The 19344-nt window shown below is 42.8% G+C and overlaps 1 protein-coding gene across 1 annotated transcript in view; it reads right to left on the bottom strand.

Annotated features, from left to right (window-relative positions):
- Positions 1 to 19344, bottom strand: part of LOC121837787 — a 50446-nt gene that overhangs the window by 28496 nt on the left and 2606 nt on the right. The window contains exons 2-4 of the mRNA XM_042293596.1: positions 14535 to 14656; positions 12476 to 12550; positions 12292 to 12419 (exon numbers count right to left, since the gene is read on the bottom strand). Of these exons, the coding sequence (XP_042149530.1) occupies positions 12292 to 12419; positions 12476 to 12550; positions 14535 to 14656 (325 nt within the window). The remainder of the gene's footprint in view (positions 1 to 12291; positions 12420 to 12475; positions 12551 to 14534; positions 14657 to 19344) is intronic.

The raw sequence follows: 19344 nt of genomic DNA, 5'->3' as shown, positions 1-19344 counted from the left end.
TTCTGTACAAATGCTAATCTCATATATCCTATAAAACGAGCCCTTTGAATATTTGGTGATAGTTTTAATAAGTGCGCAGCAGTAAAGTTACAGGTTTTCCTTTATATTTTCTTCGTGGTCGTACCGTACACGGCGCAACGATCGGTACGCGGGCGTACGACCGTGATCGTCTGCTACCTGTACCGTAAGAGAGCAACATGAGCGCCGCATCTACCTCCGTCCCTCCGCCTCCTCCTCGCAAGCGATTTACAGTAGTAGACAACATCTTTCTACTTCAGGAGCCGCTAGGCGCTACTCCTTTTTCGCTCCAGCACTTTGGAATGACGCAGCGTTGAAAAAGAACTTCTCTTTGCGAGGAGCGAAGGAACGGATTGACCTCCTGGTAAATAAAAATAGAGATTTAAGACGTACTGAAAGATACGTCATTTCAAAAATATACACACTGTATGGAAAGTAACGAATTCCCAGAGTCCCTTATGAATATAGAATCCACTAGGGTACTAAAAAGGAAACTAAGGAATCGGTGTCAAGCATTTGAGCTGTAGATATCGTAGCCTAACCGTTGGAGATATTTCGTACTTTTATTTCATGGTTGCGTGAGTAGACTTGGCTATAAACACCTATATTTCATGCTCTAAAGTGTTCCTTTTTGTATTTATTTGTGCTGCTAATTTTGTGTTCCTTTCATTTTTTTTTTTTTTTTGTGCTGCGGAGTGTTTTTTTTTTTTTTTTTCTTGTAACAACATGTATTGTAGTTGGTCGCCTGGCCCCACATACAAACAGAATGCTGCTTTTGTGGGACAGCTCTTTATTTTGTATGACTTGATCTTTAAAAAAAAATTGAATTAAATTGAAAATTGAATTGAATTAGCTTTGTCCAAGAAAAATGACCGCATCAACTTGAGAAAGTGAGTATATTTTGGTTATTTTTGTATTTTCTTCGAGATTTAATATTTCTAGTTCTATTTGTCCATAGCTTTCTTAATACTCGATCCAGCATTGGGCCTCGAGGGAAAAAGACAGGATCGCTAGCAGACGACTTCGAATGTTGATGATAAGCGCGCGCGAGCGTGTTCTTGTGCCAAATCGAGTTTGCTTTCGGCAACGTTTCAGCATATCAGGACGTGGTTGGTGTAAACATCATATTTGTTGATGTAAAACACCTAAGTTTGCCCGCTGAGAACGCATGATTTATTTGAAAACAAGTTACCATGTACGGTCGAGGCATTATTTTATTCCCCAAGTATATAAATCTGGTAAACTGAAAGAAAAAAAAAAATACGCTGGCACATCATTCGTGGTATCCGCACATCATTCCTGGTATCACAACTTTTTTGTTTACTCAAAAGCTACGCCAAGTTGAACGTCCTATGCCTTGCCGCCAACAAGCGCCTTCTCTTACCGCTCATTCACACTGGAAGCGGATCCGCGTTCGCAAAGCGGTTGCGAACGCGGTTGTATAAAGATCCAGTACAATTGCACGCGCACTTCATGTCATCGAGTGCGAGTGCAATTGTACTGGATCTTTATACAACCGCGTTCCCAACCGCTTTGCGAACGCGGATCCGCTTCCAGTGTGAATGAGCGGTTAGTGTATCGGTGCTCGGTGGCACCCGAAAGAAATGCGAATGACTCCGTGTCACGGCAAACCAAAAAGAATGTTTATTCCCGCGTGCCCCTGCAAAAGTCACGGGCCCCACGGCACGCGCGTGCGTGCCTCGCTTATAGAAAGCGGGAAGTTCAAAAAGAGACTCACGCCACACTTAGTGCGCAGACAGTCGTACAAAATCACTTTTTCTAAATTGCTTTCGCTGAATAGAGCCAACTCCAAATCATGGTCAAAAAGATCGAGCGCCATTGTTGTCGGAAAGCTCGTCTGCTTCTTTAGCAGACGAACATTTTAGAACTTCGCCGTGCTAGGGGCGACACGCCGTGGTGCGCCAGTTTTTGTATTACGGAAGCGCATTCATTCCAGTAAAAAAACGAGACTAACTATAAGTAGGTATACTATTTTTTTGGTTCTCTATATATTTAGGGTGCGATCTTTATTTATTTGAGTTTCTGCGATTTGTACAAACAAACGCAAATTTGTCTTTTCTCGATGAGGCGGATGCAGGTTTCCGTTGCCAGGGGGCGCGACCTGTACCGATCGTCTGCTATCGTCTGCAAATACGGTTCCCCCAAAGCCGTTTCAGGGTACACGATCGGTCCACACGCCCGATCCAAGGTATCGATCGTTTTTCTTTATCGATCGTATTTTGTTCCGGTTCCCTAAAACTCTCTAATAGTAAACGCCTGGGCCGTCTTGCTAGAAACAGCGTCTCAGCTGAGACGGGGGAAAAGAAAGCACTGTCAAAGACAGCGTACGAGCTGAACGGGACTCGAACCTCAACTCATGACGCTTGCGCCTCCCAGCCTTTACGGCGCTTTCTTTCACCCAGTCTCAGCTGAGACGATGATTCCAGCAAGCCGGTCCCGGTGTCTTACCTGCGCATCTGTTTATATTAGAAGGCAGTACTCAGTTTTGTACACACAAAATAACGAAAAATAATTCGCTCGAAAACAAAGTTTATAATATGAAAAAGTAAACATAAAAAATTCGGTAGGCCTTTCGAGATTTTATACTTGAGGAGCAACTGAACCGATTAATCGAATAGTTAATTAAATGGCGATTAATAATGAAGCTATGTTTTATTTTGATATTCATTATTGACAAGCGTAAGAGAGAACTGAGAGCCTCTGAAACTCTTCACCTGAATGCAAACCAACGCTTCTGTCTCTTTCAGAATCCTGTGGCCAGGCCCCTGCGTGGAACCCCTTTGCCCAGCCGTCTGCCCTGTCCACTACCGAGCCTGCTGCCGAGTCTGCCTAGGCTCCCCTGATTGCAGAATGTTTAAAAAAATTTTATTCGGTTTAAATAAATTATGAACTGTCAAACGTTATGAACAATTCATTTGCAAGCTTGAATGATTTCTAAAGTATCCAAATACGGTAAAATGGCTGCATTTATTAGATTTTAGTATCAGACAGAAAACAGTGCTTGAGGAAAAAGGGCAAGATACTTGCTTGGTTCTCTGCACTGTTTTGTGAGGCTGGTTAGACCACTGGCTGAAAAATGGCATCCAATAATAGCATAGACAATGAATGCAAAAAATAGCCAGTGTATAAAACTGGATGCCAATATTTAAGCCAATGTTGGAAGAGCCAGTGTGTAGGGCGCTGGGTGCCAATGTTGGTTCAGCCAATGGTGAAACCTCTATGCCAATATTGGAAAAAAAAAGCGCAAACCACGTTGGTCCAACGTGGGCTAGAAAGTTGGCGAACCAGTGGTCCAACATTGGCACCAATGTTGGACCACCATTGGATCGGGTAGCGATTTCGAAAATGCCAACGTCAGACCAATATTGGAGCCATTTGTTTCCAACATTGGGCCAACGGGGGTCCAACAATGGTGTGCTGCCTGGGCGCTAACCTTGTACCTGCTCTACGAGTGTTAACTTTAATGCACTTTTACGGTTCTCACGCGCTAAAAGTCTTTCTGAAAATAACGGATTTTGTGGATTTCGATAACAGTCAGCAAGTTTCTTATTAGAACGAAATGTCTATTTTCACTAATTAAAGAGATAACTAAAGGATTTTAAATAATTAGCCGACTTATCGCAAGAATTAGCAACCCACATAATGTCCCCCAGGGCTATAACTCACTCAGACAAACCGCATTCAAGGATTTTTGAACAAATCTGCTAAGAATATAAAAAAAGCCCTGTGAATTATGCTCTACAGTTTTACATGGTATGGTTGTTAAAGATATTATTCTCTAATGGTATATACTGTTTTATCTTCAGATTCAAAAATTGGCAACAGTGTCCCAAACCTCCTGTCGGCCAGAAGCTGCATTTGTTTTACTGAACTTGATTTAATTATTACTGGACTCGACCAGTTCAAATCAAAGGCAAGTGACATGCCATAAACGATAAATTGCATTCAGAAAACCTCTTTTACAGCACAGCTCTTAGGCGCCCGTTTCCGTGTTTCGCGGCGAAGGCGTAACCGCTCATATATAGCGGGAAAATTGACGTCACGTCATGTCTACACCAGTTCAATTACACGCAATATTTAGCGGGTAATTCAGTTTTTGAAATAGACTTAGTTGACAAATACAGTTTTTCCGCGAGATTTAGCGGGAAAACTGACGTCACGTTATCTCAACACCAATTCGTTTCCCCGCTAAATGGTAAATTCAATACGTGTTGAGGTAATGTGACGTCAAATTTCCCACTTAATGTAGCGATGAAAATGAATTGGAGAAATGAGGGAGTAGAGGGAATGGAGGAGGAGAGGAGAAGGGGTTAAGGAGAGGGTACGAAGAAGGAGGGTGTACCTTCCCCTCCGTACCCTCCCCTCCTCGTCCTCAAGTGCTGCGGTCTAATTTCGCATTACAGATACTTGTAAACGTCTTTCATTTTTTTCATAAAGTACGGGACCGTGATATAAGATATTGTCTCACGAACAGTAACTAGAAATAATGTATCGTTTTGTCTCCCTAACTAACAACCAAAACTTCAGTCCGCATAGAAGCGTATAAACTCAGAGTATGCTATATTGCATGTTCTCATAAAAAAGTGGCAGCGCTTTTGTTCATTGCCGCCCAAAATTTATATTAATGAGCACCTATGTTGCACTGCAAAGTTGACGCACTCACAAAAACGAATTTAATTCATTTTTAATCACTTCTTTGTTTTATTCAAATTTTCTATGAGCTAGAACTTATCAACTTATCTTCAGGGCAAGATTATACCCAGGCAGCACAGGGTGTTGGGCCAATATTGGAAGAGCATTGGCAAAAAAAGGTCCAATGATGGTCCACTTTAGCCAATCTGCTTCCAATATTGGCTATACTATTATATGGAATCTTCAGTGATGGCCCAGCTTCTCCAATGAACAACCAATATTGGAAGCACATTGGCATAAAATGGGCAATCTTGGACTGTCATTTCCATTCGCTTGCGAATATTGGATGAACACTGGTAAAACATGGACAATGTTGGCCTGACAGTTCCATTGGGTTGCGAATATTGGATGAACACTGGCATAAAATGGGCAATATTGGCCTGTCAATTCCATTGGCTTGCGAATATTGAATGAACACTGGTATAAAATGGGCCATCTTGACCTGTAAGTTCCATTGGCTTGCGAATATTGGACGATACTGGCGTAAACCAGACAATGTTGGCCTGTCAGTTCAATTGGCTTGCAAATATTGTATGAACACTGGTATAAAATGGGCAATCTTGGCCTGTCCGTTCCATTGGCTTGCGAATATTGGACAAATACTTGCGTAAACCGGACAATGTCGGCCTCTGAGTACCGTTGGCTTACTAACATTGGATGAATACTGGAATAAAATGGTCAACGTTGGTCTGTCCGTGCCGTTGGCATTCCAATATTTGATGGGGACTGGCGTAAAATGGACACTGTTGGCTTGGCAATGTTGGATAAACACAAGCTTATAATGGTTACTGTTGTCCTGTTGGTACCATTGGCTCATTGTCATTTCAAGAACACAGCGGCATAGAATGGTCGGTGTGTGTTACTATGACAATACCATTGGCTTAATAGTGGAAGCATGTTTGAATACGCTGGTTTAGGCGCGTTCGTTTCACCTCAACAAGTTGATATTGCTCGAGCGCTTGTAAATTTTATGTTATTTCTTCAAAATGCGATTCAGGTGCTTTTCTGCAAAGTAAGCAAGACAATAACAAGGTACAGAACTTAATGGCGAAGATTTGCTCCTTCACAGTGCATATTATGCAGTCGCCAGCGATATGGGCACATCAGGACCGCCAACTGGAAAAAAAGAAAGAAAAACGATGTCCGGTTTATAGAGTCAACATAATAGATTATCATGTTGACTCTATGAACTTGACAGCCACAATATGAGCCCAAATGCCTCCTACACGGCGCCAAGGCACTGATAGCAGACGACAATGTTGGTCTTGATTTAGAGTCTAGCCGGATTGTCTAGCCGGATGTTGGTCTCGATTTAGAGTCTAGCCCCTTTTTTTTCCGCATTTGATTTATCACTGTCTCTTCTTAATTTTGACATTAGGCTCCGAGCTGATTTCGGAGCTTCGTGTCTGTCAGTCCCGTTTCGTCCTCCCTACTACCTTGGTTTTTGGAAACCCGAATAGCAAATAACAGCAGAAACAAACGAAAGAATTCGAGAGAGAGAAGTATGCACGGGAGGGGTCGCGCCGACGGCCTCGGAAAGGCTTCCCCTCCCATTTTCCCCACGCCGTCACTAATCTCTCTTTTGTGAGTGAAGAGGACTCGGCGATCTTGAGGGAGGAGGATACTGCGCATTCCTAAGCTGACAGTGCCGGGGAAGCTAGGCGCCGGCCGGACCAGTCATCACCTGCACCGCTCTCTGCGCGTGGTTACGGGAAAGAGCGTGATCACGTGATTAAAAATAGACCTGCGATTAGTTCACCGAGCTTCTTAGCTTCCTCTGCACTCTCAGCTTAGGGGTGATGGAGTCCAGAACGCAAAACACAAGCACACACGCACACCCACGCACACAGAAAGTGGGATCGCGTGCCTCAAGGCCACAAGATAAGGTAGCGACTGGAAGACGGTGGGGACGGTCTCCTCAATTTCCAACACGCGCATCCGCGAACTGCAAGTTGGCAGACGCGCTTCGCAATTTATGCAAGCTTTTTTTTTTTTTTTTTTTTTTTTTTTTTTGTGGCAGAAATAGCTTTTTTTCCCAAGGCACAAGAACGGCAAGATTATCATGCGAATATCAGGACACCGTGGTGTCCGTTTCTAAGTTGTCTGAGTGCATTTGATTGCTTAGCAGACTGTTTTTATCGGGCGAGGCGGCTCGGCATCTCCGCCATGGTTCTAGAGTTCCGATCACCAGCAGCGCATTTCGTCTTAGTGCCAAGTGCGATCTTCAACATGCGGATTGCCAAGACCATGGATATTCTTTCGACAGCGCCTGCACATCGGTGTTTTTCCTTCGTTGTGGGCATACGTGTGACCACTAGCTTCGACGGACCGAAGACACGACGGACCGCTCTCTCCTCCATGTGAGTGACAAGGAGAGGTCCTCCTGACCATGGGGATAGGTGTTCTTGCTACGCAATGTACGTTTTGTCACTATCCGATGAGTTTGAACCGTGTCGAACTCTGTGCAAGGAATCTCCGACGAGTTCAGCGTGTAATTCACAGCGATCGGCCCGAAAGGCCTTGTACAGCGCTATTTGTAAGTGAGAGACGTTCTGATTGATTATTTCTGTGTTCGAAGTCATTTTTATTTAATTTTTCTTGTTAAAATGTGGCTGTCGTCTTGGCGGTAAATGTGTGCTTTAGTAAAAAGTCCCCCCGGTAGGTCCAAAGCCGAATACCACAGAGCGTTGAGCAGTCCTTATTTGCCAAGGTTCGGCTTGTTGGGTGCGAGTGGAGTGTCGGTCATGTCACCGCGCTCTGCGAGTGTAATTGCCAGTAATTGTCTTTACACGATAAGCTATTTTATGTGTGTGATTTATTTTAAATTCTTGATTGATTCAAGCATCCAGTTCTGTTCAACTTTCAGGTTCTTACGTATAACGGGGTGATTATTGAACTCTTAATTTAGTAGTGCGTTTGACACTGGTGAGCTAAAGAGGGTGCCAGCGGTTGGATTTATAAATTGTAAATATTATGGAGGCAATATGTCTACATTTATAACTACATATTTCCGTGCCGCGAAAACCGTAAATCTTAAAAAAAAAAAATTTTCTTCAAATCAACGTAGAAATATCGGTGTGAACTTAAATAGCGAGATTGTAATTCCTAAGGCTTCTTAAAGCTAAATGAAAGGTTAAGGGACGCCATGACTTTACAAGAGTAGAACTGAGCAATTTATGAAATAACCTTCGTACTATTTGATTAAATTTTCAAATCACTATGAATATTTTAATCTAGATCGATCGAGTTCTGGGTAACGACAAGTAACGAACAAAACAATAGAGAGTTTTAGGGAACCGTTTTTGCACATCCGATACGGTACGATGGGCCCTCCGGTACGAACTGCGCATGCGCCTGTCTTCTGCGATCTTAACGTAATGCGCTGTTGGAACCGTAAGGCACGACCGGCACGACCAATGGCCGACATGGACAGTCTCGCTTCGTTAGCAAAACGGCTATTTCGCTGGCGGAGAGAGCGTGCCGTGACTCCAAACATGAATAAAATAACTCGTGGCAGTGCCTGGCAGGAGCGCCATGTGTGACAGCAAGTCCATAAAGTTTGAGTCAGCAAAAAAAAAAAAAGAATAAAGAACAAAACGCAATACGACTTTTTCGATAGAAATAAATTGGTGTTTAGCGCAGCCAAAACTCGTCTGCTCGGTAGCTCAGTGGATTGGAGCGCCGATTACTTGAGCTCGTAGAGGTCCGGTAGTGGAGAGTTCGAATCCCGCACGCCCAGAACAACTTTTTTTTTCTTTTTTTTTATTTTTTTTTTATTTTTTTTTTTACATGTTATAAGTTTTTTTTTTTATACAAACATTGGATGTGCATTTTGAGCACTTATCACCCGTTTTTTACAGCTGCTTTTATGACAGGATTATCTGTAGTGGCAACAGAGTGTGCAACAGCCTTCTGCATCAAGGCTCTGGATACTTTTTAGTTTAAAAATGTTGCATGAATTAAAAATTTCTGTACAAATGCTAATCTCATATATCCTATAAAACGAGCCCTTTGAATATTTGGTGATAGTTTTAATAAGTGCGCAGCAGTAAAGTTACAGGTTTTCCTTTATATTTTCTTCGTGGTCGTACCGTACACGGCGCAACGATCGGTACGCGGGCGTACGACCGTGATCGTCTGCTACCTGTACCGTAAGAGAGCAACATGAGCGCCGCATCTACCTCCGTCCCTCCGCCTCCTCCTCGCAAGCGATTTACAGTAGTAGACAACATCTTTCTACTTCAGGAGCCGCTAGGCGCTACTCCTTTTTCGCTCCAGCACTTTGGAATGACGCAGCGTTGAAAAAGAACTTCTCTTTGCGAGGAGCGAAGGAACGGATTGACCTCCTGGTAAATAAAAATAGAGATTTAAGACGTACTGAAAGATACGTCATTTCAAAAATATACACACTGTATGGAAAGTAACGAATTCCCAGAGTCCCTTATGAATATAGAATCCACTAGGGTACTAAAAAGGAAACTAAGGAATCGGTGTCAAGCATTTGAGCTGTAGATATCGTAGCCTAACCGTTGGAGATATTTCGTACTTTTATTTCATGGTTGCGTGAGTAGACTTGGCTATAAACACCTATATTTCATGCTCTAAAGTGTTCCTTTTTGTATTTATTTGTGCTGCTAATTTTGTGTTCCTTTCATTTTTTTTTTTTTTGTGCTGCGGAGTGTTTTTTTTTTTTTCTTGTAACAACATGTATTGTAGTTGGTCGCCTGGCCCCACATACAAACAGAATGCTGCTTTTGTGGGACAGCTCTTTATTTTGTATGACTTGATCTTTAAAAAAAAATTGAATTAAATTGAAAATTGAATTGAATTAGCTTTGTCCAAGAAAAATGACCGCATCAACTTGAGAAAGTGAGTATATTTTGGTTATTTTTGTATTTTCTTCGAGATTTAATATTTCTAGTTCTATTTGTCCATAGCTTTCTTAATACTCGATCCAGCATTGGGCCTCGAGGGAAAAAGACAGGATCGCTAGCAGACGACTTCGAATGTTGATGATAAGCGCGCGCGAGCGTGTTCTTGTGCCAAATCGAGTTTGCTTTCGGCAACGTTTCAGCATATCAGGACGTGGTTGGTGTAAACATCATATTTGTTGATGTAAAACACCTAAGTTTGCCCGCTGAGAACGCATGATTTATTTGAAAACAAGTTACCATGTACGGTCGAGGCATTATTTTATTCCCCAAGTATATAAATCTGGTAAACTGAAAGAAAAAAAAAATACGCTGGCACATCATTCGTGGTATCCGCACATCATTCCTGGTATCACAACTTTTTTGTTTACTCAAAAGCTACGCCAAGTTGAACGTCCTATGCCTTGCCGCCAACAAGCGCCTTCTCTTACCGCTCATTCACACTGGAAGCGGATCCGCGTTCGCAAAGCGGTTGCGAACGCGGTTGTATAAAGATCCAGTACAATTGCACGCGCACTTCATGTCATCGAGTGCGAGTGCAATTGTACTGGATCTTTATACAACCGCGTTCCCAACCGCTTTGCGAACGCGGATCCGCTTCCAGTGTGAATGAGCGGTTAGTGTATCGGTGCTCGGTGGCACCCGAAAGAAATGCGAATGACTCCGTGTCACGGCAAACCAAAAAGAATGTTTATTCCCGCGTGCCCCTGCAAAAGTCACGGGCCCCACGGCACGCGCGTGCGTGCCTCGCTTATAGAAAGCGGGAAGTTCAAAAAGAGACTCACGCCACACTTAGTGCGCAGACAGTCGTACAAAATCACTTTTTCTAAATTGCTTTCGCTGAATAGAGCCAACTCCAAATCATGGTCAAAAAGATCGAGCGCCATTGTTGTCGGAAAGCTCGTCTGCTTCTTTAGCAGACGAACATTTTAGAACTTCGCCGTGCTAGGGGCGACACGCCGTGGTGCGCCAGTTTTTGTATTACGGAAGCGCATTCATTCCAGTAAAAAAACGAGACTAACTATAAGTAGGTATACTATTTTTTTGGTTCTCTATATATTTAGGGTGCGATCTTTATGTATTTGAGTTTCTGCGATTTGTACAAACAAACGCAAATTTGTCTTTTCTCGATGAGGCGGATGCAGGTTTCCGTTGCCAGGGGGCGCGACCTGTACCGATCGTCTGCTATCGTCTGCAAATACGGTTCCCCCAAAGCCGTTTCAGGGTACACGATCGGTCCACACGCCCGATCCAAGGTATCGATCGTTTTTCTTTATCGATCGTATTTTGTTCCGGTTCCCTAAAACTCTCTAATAGTAAACGCCTGGGCCGTCTTGCTAGAAACAGCGTCTCAGCTGAGACGGGGGAAAAGAAAGCACTGTCAAAGACAGCGTACGAGCTGAACGGGACTCGAACCTCAACTCATGACGCTTGCGCCTCCCAGCCTTTACGGCGCTTTCTTTCACCCAGTCTCAGCTGAGACGATGATTCCAGCAAGCCGGTCCCGGTGTCTTACCTGCGCATCTGTTTATATTAGAAGGCAGTACTCAGTTTTGTACACACAAAATAACGAAAAATAATTCGCTCGAAAACAAAGTTTATAATATGAAAAAGTAAACATAAAAAATTCGGTAGGCCTTTCGAGATTTTATACTTGAGGAGCAACTGAACCGATTAATCGAATAGTTAATTAAATGGCGATTAATAATGAAGCTATGTTTTATTTTGATATTCATTATTGACAAGCGTAAGAGAGAACTGAGAGCCTCTGAAACTCTTCACCTGAATGCAAACCAACGCTTCTGTCTCTTTCAGAATCCTGTGGCCAGGCCCCTGCGTGGAACCCCTTTGCCCAGCCGTCTGCCCTGTCCACTACCGAGCCTGCTGCCGAGTCTGCCTAGGCTCCCCTGATTGCAGAATGTTTAAAAAAATTTTATTCGGTTTAAATAAATTATGAACTGTCAAACGTTATGAACAATTCATTTGCAAGCTTGAATGATTTCTAAAGTATCCAAATACGGTAAAATGGCTGCATTTATTAGATTTTAGTATCAGACAGAAAACAGTGCTTGAGGAAAAAGGGCAAGATACTTGCTTGGTTCTCTGCACTGTTTTGTGAGGCTGGTTAGACCACTGGCTGAAAAATGGCATCCAATAATAGCATAGACAATGAATGCAAAAAATAGCCAGTGTATAAAACTGGATGCCAATATTTAAGCCAATGTTGGAAGAGCCAGTGTGTAGGGCGCTGGGTGCCAATGTTGGTTCAGCCAATGGTGAAACCTCTATGCCAATATTGGAAAAAAAAAGCGCAAACCACGTTGGTCCAACGTGGGCTAGAAAGTTGGCGAACCAGTGGTCCAACATTGGCACCAATGTTGGACCACCATTGGATCGGGTAGCGATTTCGAAAATGCCAACGTCAGACCAATATTGGAGCCATTTTTTTCCAACATTGAGCCAACGGGGGTCCAACAATGGTGTGCTGCCTGGGTATTTTTTCTATATATGTTTTTTGGAATATAAAAAAAATGGTAAGTTCTTGTTTTTCGTCGTTGGAAAGCTGTTTAGTGTAAGTTCATTAGTATGCGTTGCAAATAAAGTAGAAATCAAATATTGAGCAACTCACGTGGTCAGAAAAAGAAAAGCACTAATGGGTTCACCGGGGTGCTTTTTACCCCAGGACGTCTCTAATTTCGTGGCATATTTTTTCAGTTTTGATTTCAGCTGCTCAGCATACATGGGGCTCATCTTTGGCTGCAGAAAATCAATACTAGAAACAAGAACGATGTACTCAAACAGAACACACTTACTTCCCACAGGGAGGCATGGACAAGTTTCAAAGTTAGATCGAGTACAGGTTTCTGAGTTCGAAATATGTCATTGACCTGAAAAAAAGAGAAACCAGGAACTTGAAAATGCTATTTTTCCCCCATTCGTTTTTTTATAGATACGCTCAGCTTCGACATATAAAAACTTAACTACAGCAGCAGTCCCGCTGTGGTTGCCATTCTCCGTGTGCATAATTGCATGTAATTCTTTTAATACATATTAATGTGGCCACAAATCTGGCTCTAGCTTATGTCTTTCGTATAATTTCTTTCTGAGAACCTTGTAACAAACTCTGATAGTGCTGAATACTTCAATAAATAAAATGCAATGACATTTACAAGCTTAAACTGCCCCGAAGGTTTTCTTTGTTATTAAAATACGCCCGGGTAAAAATATTTACTATATATATTGTTTAAGTGAGAGTCCTTCATGCATACAACCACCTCCTAAATATGTCAATTTTAAGACGTGAATAAAAGACACATATTGTTTTGGTTGTCTTCAAAAATCTTGAAAAACGTTTTGATTGAGAATAAACCGCGGCTGGCCTGAGGAATATTCCTAAAATGTTCGACCGCCATGGCAACAAAGAACGATTAGTCAATTACCTTTACAGTTCTAGGTCGCCTATATGTTACTAACTCTTTGTGTTCGGCTAGCACGCAGGGAAGGCAACGGTACTACTTCCTCAAGATCCAGCGAATTAAGTTGGAAGAACTCGGGTCCTCTTCGCACTGCCTCGCACAAAAAAAAAAAAAGGCAGGCTGGAGGTGGTGTTGCTGAACAGAAGCGGTAGGCAGCCCACTAAGGCCCAGCCTGTTCGTTGTGCCAATCGGACGCCCGAAAAGAGAACGGCGTTTTGACAGGGACGGAGAAGCAAGGTGGCGCTCGTTCTGCATCGACCGAGGACCAAATTAGGGAACAAGGTTCGTCTCAATTGAATCATGGTAATACCGCCTACATATATATATATATATATATATATATACGCGTATGCTGTCGCGCTCGTTGTGGTGCGAGATTTCCAGCTTACTTTCCTGGTCTGTAGAGACGCACTTGTATTTTTTATTAAAGTTCTTTCCTTCCTTCCGAACAGCGCGTGACTTGCCTTTTCGCTGTCTCGTATCTCTCTTTCGACTCGAAGCAGATCGAAGTTCAGTGTTATAGGCTTAGCCTCTAAGGCGTAGTGTTCCAAACGCAGCGCCGGTGCAGCTTGAGGGACCAAACGAGCCGGCAATCATTTGGCGAAACAGATTAGCGGATCCTTCATAAAAAAAAAAAAAAGAACGACGAACCTTCTTTTTTGTCCTAACGCATTGATTCCTTAGAGGTACGACCGGGGGGGAGGGGGGTTATTTTTCAGTGGCCGACTGATAAATTCCGCACCGGCTTGAACCAGCCAATCAAAACTGGATTCTGTGAGCTTTAGTTCTGGTAAGTAGACTGGAACAATCTTGGTACTTTGGGAACATTCAGTGACTAGTAAGAATGAACCAACCAAAAAAGCTTGCCATTTTGCGCGAGCACACTTCAACATATGTTTTACTCCCAATCTTGAACTGCGCCGTCAGTCTCGGACGTTCGTCTTGCGGGCGAATTGGTAGTCATTTACTTCATTCGAAGTGTACGTATTTGGAATATCAGCCAAACTTCTAGTCTCACAATAGCAAATCGGGACACGCTGTGCTGGTGCTAGCGATCGCGGAGGCATAAATCTTAATGGCAGCACCTTGCCCGATCATAGTGGCCAGCCGCAATTCGGACGACCGTCAAGGCAGCGTCACATGGCCTTGAAGAGGAATTTTTTCAAGCGTAAATTACCCAAGTAAATTTAGACCTTCTTATTTTAGTCAAGTTTTCAACAATATTATTTACGAAATTAACAATACTCGTGTTAGCAAACTATTTGCCGTTTATATAGATAGTTCATTATTCTAGTGTTATTCAGATAATGACGGAGCGTTAGAAGGTCGACTACATAACATCAATATTTAAAAAGTCGTCACTTTCCTTTCAGCATTTTCATTCAAATTTACTTACCTTTTCCACAAACTGGCGTAAATAATCAATCACATCTTTTTTTTTCGTTAGACGTTTCTTGTGCCCTGTACTATAAAGTATGTAAAGTTCAAGTTGGGCTGAACCTCCAGCATATAGTTCATCTGGAAAACAGGGCTGGGTTTTAAAGAGAATATTATCTACTCGGTTCGATATTTTAGACAACTTTACACATAAAATATTAAAGCCCTTTACAACTCCGTGTAACGCCGAATGAGAGTGCAGCTCTTGAGGAGGAGGAGGGGAAGGTACGGAGAGGGGGCTATGCCCCTCCTCCTCTCCTGCTCGCCCCCATTTAGACTCCGCTCTCCGCCCCCCGCCCCGTCCTTAGCCACAACTAAGCGTCTCCATCGTGTACACCCGTGAGGGATATGAAGGTGAACAGCACTCTTCTTGTTTTTGACGCTCCTGCAAGTTTTGGAACAAGCTCTGTTCCAGAAGAGCGCCAGAACGCAGAGTTTAGGCCCCAAGCCATGTACCATTTGAGACGGTTCGAGTTAATATAGCTTTAGGGAGCCGTAAAACAGCAAGAAACCAGGTAGGGTGTTCACCTTCATATTGCCGGCGGGTGCACATTGTCTTTTTCCCAGTGTGTGTTCTTGCCCTCCACTATTTGCTTTATTGCTCAAAATTCGCGTCATCCGACCAGAAAACTTGAAAAGCAAATCGTTCTCAAGTTTTTATTGTTTGCAAAGCTTGATCGTAATAAATTACGTACAAAGGGAATTTAAACACGTGTAAACATTTTGGGCCCAAGTGATCAAATATCAGTTACGAATAGACCAATTCAAATTCCAAATAAAGGCATACCTCAGTCTCAAGGAAGAAATTTTCAAAGAGGGTTGCGTTTTTTAGCAGAAAAACCAGCGCACTACCGGAAACGCCGTTACTTGTGACGCGTTGCTGCCAACACTGGTCGTAACTACATATGCATTCCGTAACTTCGCCGACATAATGTATACGGGTGAAGAAAAGTTTACTTGGGGAAATATTCGGACGCGAATAGACATGAGCTTGCTGTCTTAAAAAATACAGCTGCTGTTGTTGTTTTTCTTTTTCTTTTTCTTAGGTACGGTTAATTCTTGTCTTGGATGGTGCTCAGCTACCCAAGAGTAGTCTACACTCTACAGCGATTGATCGCCGCACACATGTCATTTTAGTGCTATAATCAGGTGGATAAAAAAGCAATGTTTGTGTTTGGTTTGCTTTCTGTTCTTTGCTAATTTTACTATGACATGTCCTTTAATATCACTTCAAAAAGTGTGTTTGCTAGAAGTCCTGAGAAGCCCTATATAATCCGTGTAGGCAGCTCAAAATACACAGCTGTCTCGTTGTTTTCTATACGAATTTACTTTTTATGTATTAACACTATCATGTAACACATTCAGTTATGCACTTTCAGAAATGAAAGTGCATAACTGAACATCAAAATTGATTATTCATACACACACACACAGATCACGCAACAAAAACATGTACAGTCGCCCAAATTTTAATAATATCACGCGAGCGTCGACCGCCGGGACGGGCAGTGCTGTGGCGCGGAGAAATGCGGCGTCACGGGAGAGATTAAGCGCGTGCGCAGAAAGCCCTTTCCGTGGTGCGTCGTCTGCTAGGCTATTCCGCTGATCGCACATAGCGCCTGCTCCGTAGCAAAAAAGCGCTTTGCGCCGATTGTTTATACTCCGTTTCACTTTTTGTTGTACCGCAGCCGACGCTACGAGCCATCTTGGGCAGTCCATCGCTAAAAGTGTGTCACGTGGCCTTCCTGTTGGGCACAACTGCACGTGGAAGCACGATGTCAGGTGGCAGGGTGACAGCGCTCGATTGGTTTCGATGGCTCGTAGCATTGGCTGCGGTATATAGTGGAATGCATTGTTGCATTCAGCTTGTCGCGCCATCGTATTCTTCTTTTCTTTTTGTGCTGACAAAGTAAACGCATACAAAAAGTAAACGCAAAAAAAAATAATAATAAAATAAATTAAGCGAGATGACGTGCGGTTTTTTTCACGCCTGAGCAGTAGCACGGTATCACGCAAGCAAGCGCAGTTCAGATCTTTGCTTAGAGGTGGTCAGCTATGCCAGCAGACAAGGAACAGGGCCGTGTGCGGTCAACAGAAATGCCTAGGAGATGGTGCTCGCACCGGGGAGAGCTTTGTGCGCACGCGCCTAATCGCTCCCGTGACGCCGCATTTCTCCGCGGCACAGCGCTGGCCGTCCCGGCGGTCGACACTCGCGTGATATTACTAAAAAATTGGGCGACTGTACAAGAAAAAATAAAGAGCGGAAAAATAGTCAGTGTAAAATATACTTATGTATAAACGCAAATGAAATACACCTCAGAAGTGTAACTAAGGCAGGAAATTCACACATTTAGAGTTCTAAATGTAGCTTGATATAAGCACCAGAAGAACTAGCCTCAAAAATCACCCGAGAATCGTTCACGATAAACAAACACTCAATCACCCCTTACCCGCCCCCCCCCCCCCCCCCCCCCCCCCCCCCGGCCTACCCGCTTGTCTACTTCTCACGCGTGATGCAGCATTTCCTTGAAAACGGCGGTGTTCGAATTCAAGCGCTGAAAGAATAGGATTCCGGAAAGATGCGTAATAGATGAGGTAAAAATAGTGGCGAACCGGTTCTTTCCTATGTCGCTTTAAAGGCCTCATCTCATTGAAGGTTGATACGCCACGTGGCGTGAAAACCTGGAACTACGCCGCCGTGTCGCGAAAAGCTGGCTGTGGAACATTAAAGCGTAAGACTCCGACCGTTTCAACAGTCACAGCTCCAAGCATGGGGGGGGGGGGGGGGGGAGTTTGAAACTTTAAGAAGCAGCAAACATAATCTGCAAGCTTTTGGAATCGATTGACGCAGAATGGGCCTATAGCATACTTACACTTCTTCATGTGGCCCTTCCCATTATTGTATTTTTGTAAAGTACGAACAGAAATCCCCAGGCATCCGCCATGCCACATTCCACTTCAGAACTTATGTTGTGGAATTGCCGTAACCTTCGAAAAGAGCGCGGCAGCCTCATACAGTATATTCAATCGCACGCTCCCCCTACACGTTCTACGAGATCCTCGCACACGTCCTAATCTTCCTTGATATGTGACACATGACAGATACTCACACAAATTTTCCTTTACTCAATTTAACATAGAGCTACTAATCTATCACATTACTGGCTCCTCTTATCGTATAATTCAGAACTGAAAAAACATTGTAGCCATTTTTCACAAATTTAAAACTTACTAAAAATGCTATCACCCACCACACACGGTTATGTGAACAGAGGCATCTACCTAGCCCCTGCACAAGCATGGTATCGCATCCATCAGATTCATTCTACTATCCTTATTAAACACTTTGAATCATGAAACGTGAACCACAGTTATCCATTTGATGACTTTATGCTGATGTTATCTACCTTATATTTTTTTTTATATACGTATTGAGTCAAGTAATGCAAAGCGAAAGACACCTTTGTACATAAAATTAAGTAGATAACTTTTTATTTATTTATTTAAATACCCGCGGAGCCGATCGGCATTAAAGAGTGAAGTGTAACAAAATTACACAAAAAAGGGGCACACTACATGAGGTATCATGGCGGCTCAGGTGAGCAAAGAGAGTTTGTAGTATTTTTAAACATTTAGATATCAACAATATAAATTACGGAAGTTGGAAGGCGATTCCAATCGAAAAAGTTTCAGGGAGGAATGACTGTAGAAAGTCGTTCGTATTACATTTACAAATTCCAACTGATAGTTGAAGATCAATGCGAGGTAAAATGGCAGAGCGGTGGGATGAAAAGATATTGTTTTAAGTACGGGTTAGCATAATAGATCTTGTGAAAAAGACATAAACGAGCAACTTTACGTCGGAAAGAGAGGTTAGACAGGGACAAGGTGATATTCATGGAACTTACACTTGCAGTGCGGTGATAGTTACTTAGAATAAAAGGGGCATAATGGTTTGCGACCGCTTCCCGAACATTAATTGAATTAGACTGACTGGGGTCCCAGATAGAAAAGCATATTCTAATTTGGAGCAAACGAGAGATTTATACACTGTTAATTTTAAGGCTGACGGTGCGAGAGCAAAGTTTATTTTGGGGTAATCTAGCATGATGAAATATTCAACATGCAGTTTCCAGGTGAGGTTACAAATAATTTGAACCCCCAAATATTTATAAAAAGGAACGGGGCCAAGGGGACGTTGTTGAGATGGTAGAAAGGCAGATGAGGATTAGTACGCAATACCCTCATGACTTTACATTTAGTAATGTTGAGTTCCATAATCCAAAGCTCACACCAGTGGTAAAAAGCATTGATATCTGTCTGGAGCTTTAAAACATCAGAGTCGTTAGTATATTTAGGATATGTTACACAGTCGTCAGAAAAAATATTAATTAATGATGAGACGCAATAAGGAAGGTTATTGATGCGATCTGGAAACAGTAGAAACAGTAGATGGCCTAGTAGGGATCCTTGAGGAACACCGGATGCGACGGAAGTGAGGGGAGACGTGTTCTCATTAGCAGTAACAAACTGCTATCGGTTAGTTAGAAAACATGCTGTCCAGGGAACTACGTTATGATCAAAATATAATTTGTTAACTTTTAATAGAAGAAACTGGTGAGGAATTTTATCAAAAGCCTTGCTAAAATCTAGAAAAAATACAATCAACTTGGAACCGACAATAAAGGACAAAATAAAGGTCGTTAGTGCACGACAAAAGCTGTGTCTCACCGGAGTAGAATTTGCGGAATCTATATTGACCGTTATTC

The sequence above is a fragment of the Ixodes scapularis genome, unplaced genomic scaffold (assembly GCF_016920785.2).
Source record: "Ixodes scapularis isolate PalLabHiFi unplaced genomic scaffold, ASM1692078v2 PGA_scaffold4__175_contigs__length_147842914, whole genome shotgun sequence".
Classification (NCBI taxonomy): domain Eukaryota; kingdom Metazoa; phylum Arthropoda; class Arachnida; order Ixodida; family Ixodidae; genus Ixodes; species Ixodes scapularis.
The sequence above is the reverse complement of the archived record's forward strand: the minus strand, read 5'-3'. Positions and strand labels throughout refer to the sequence as shown.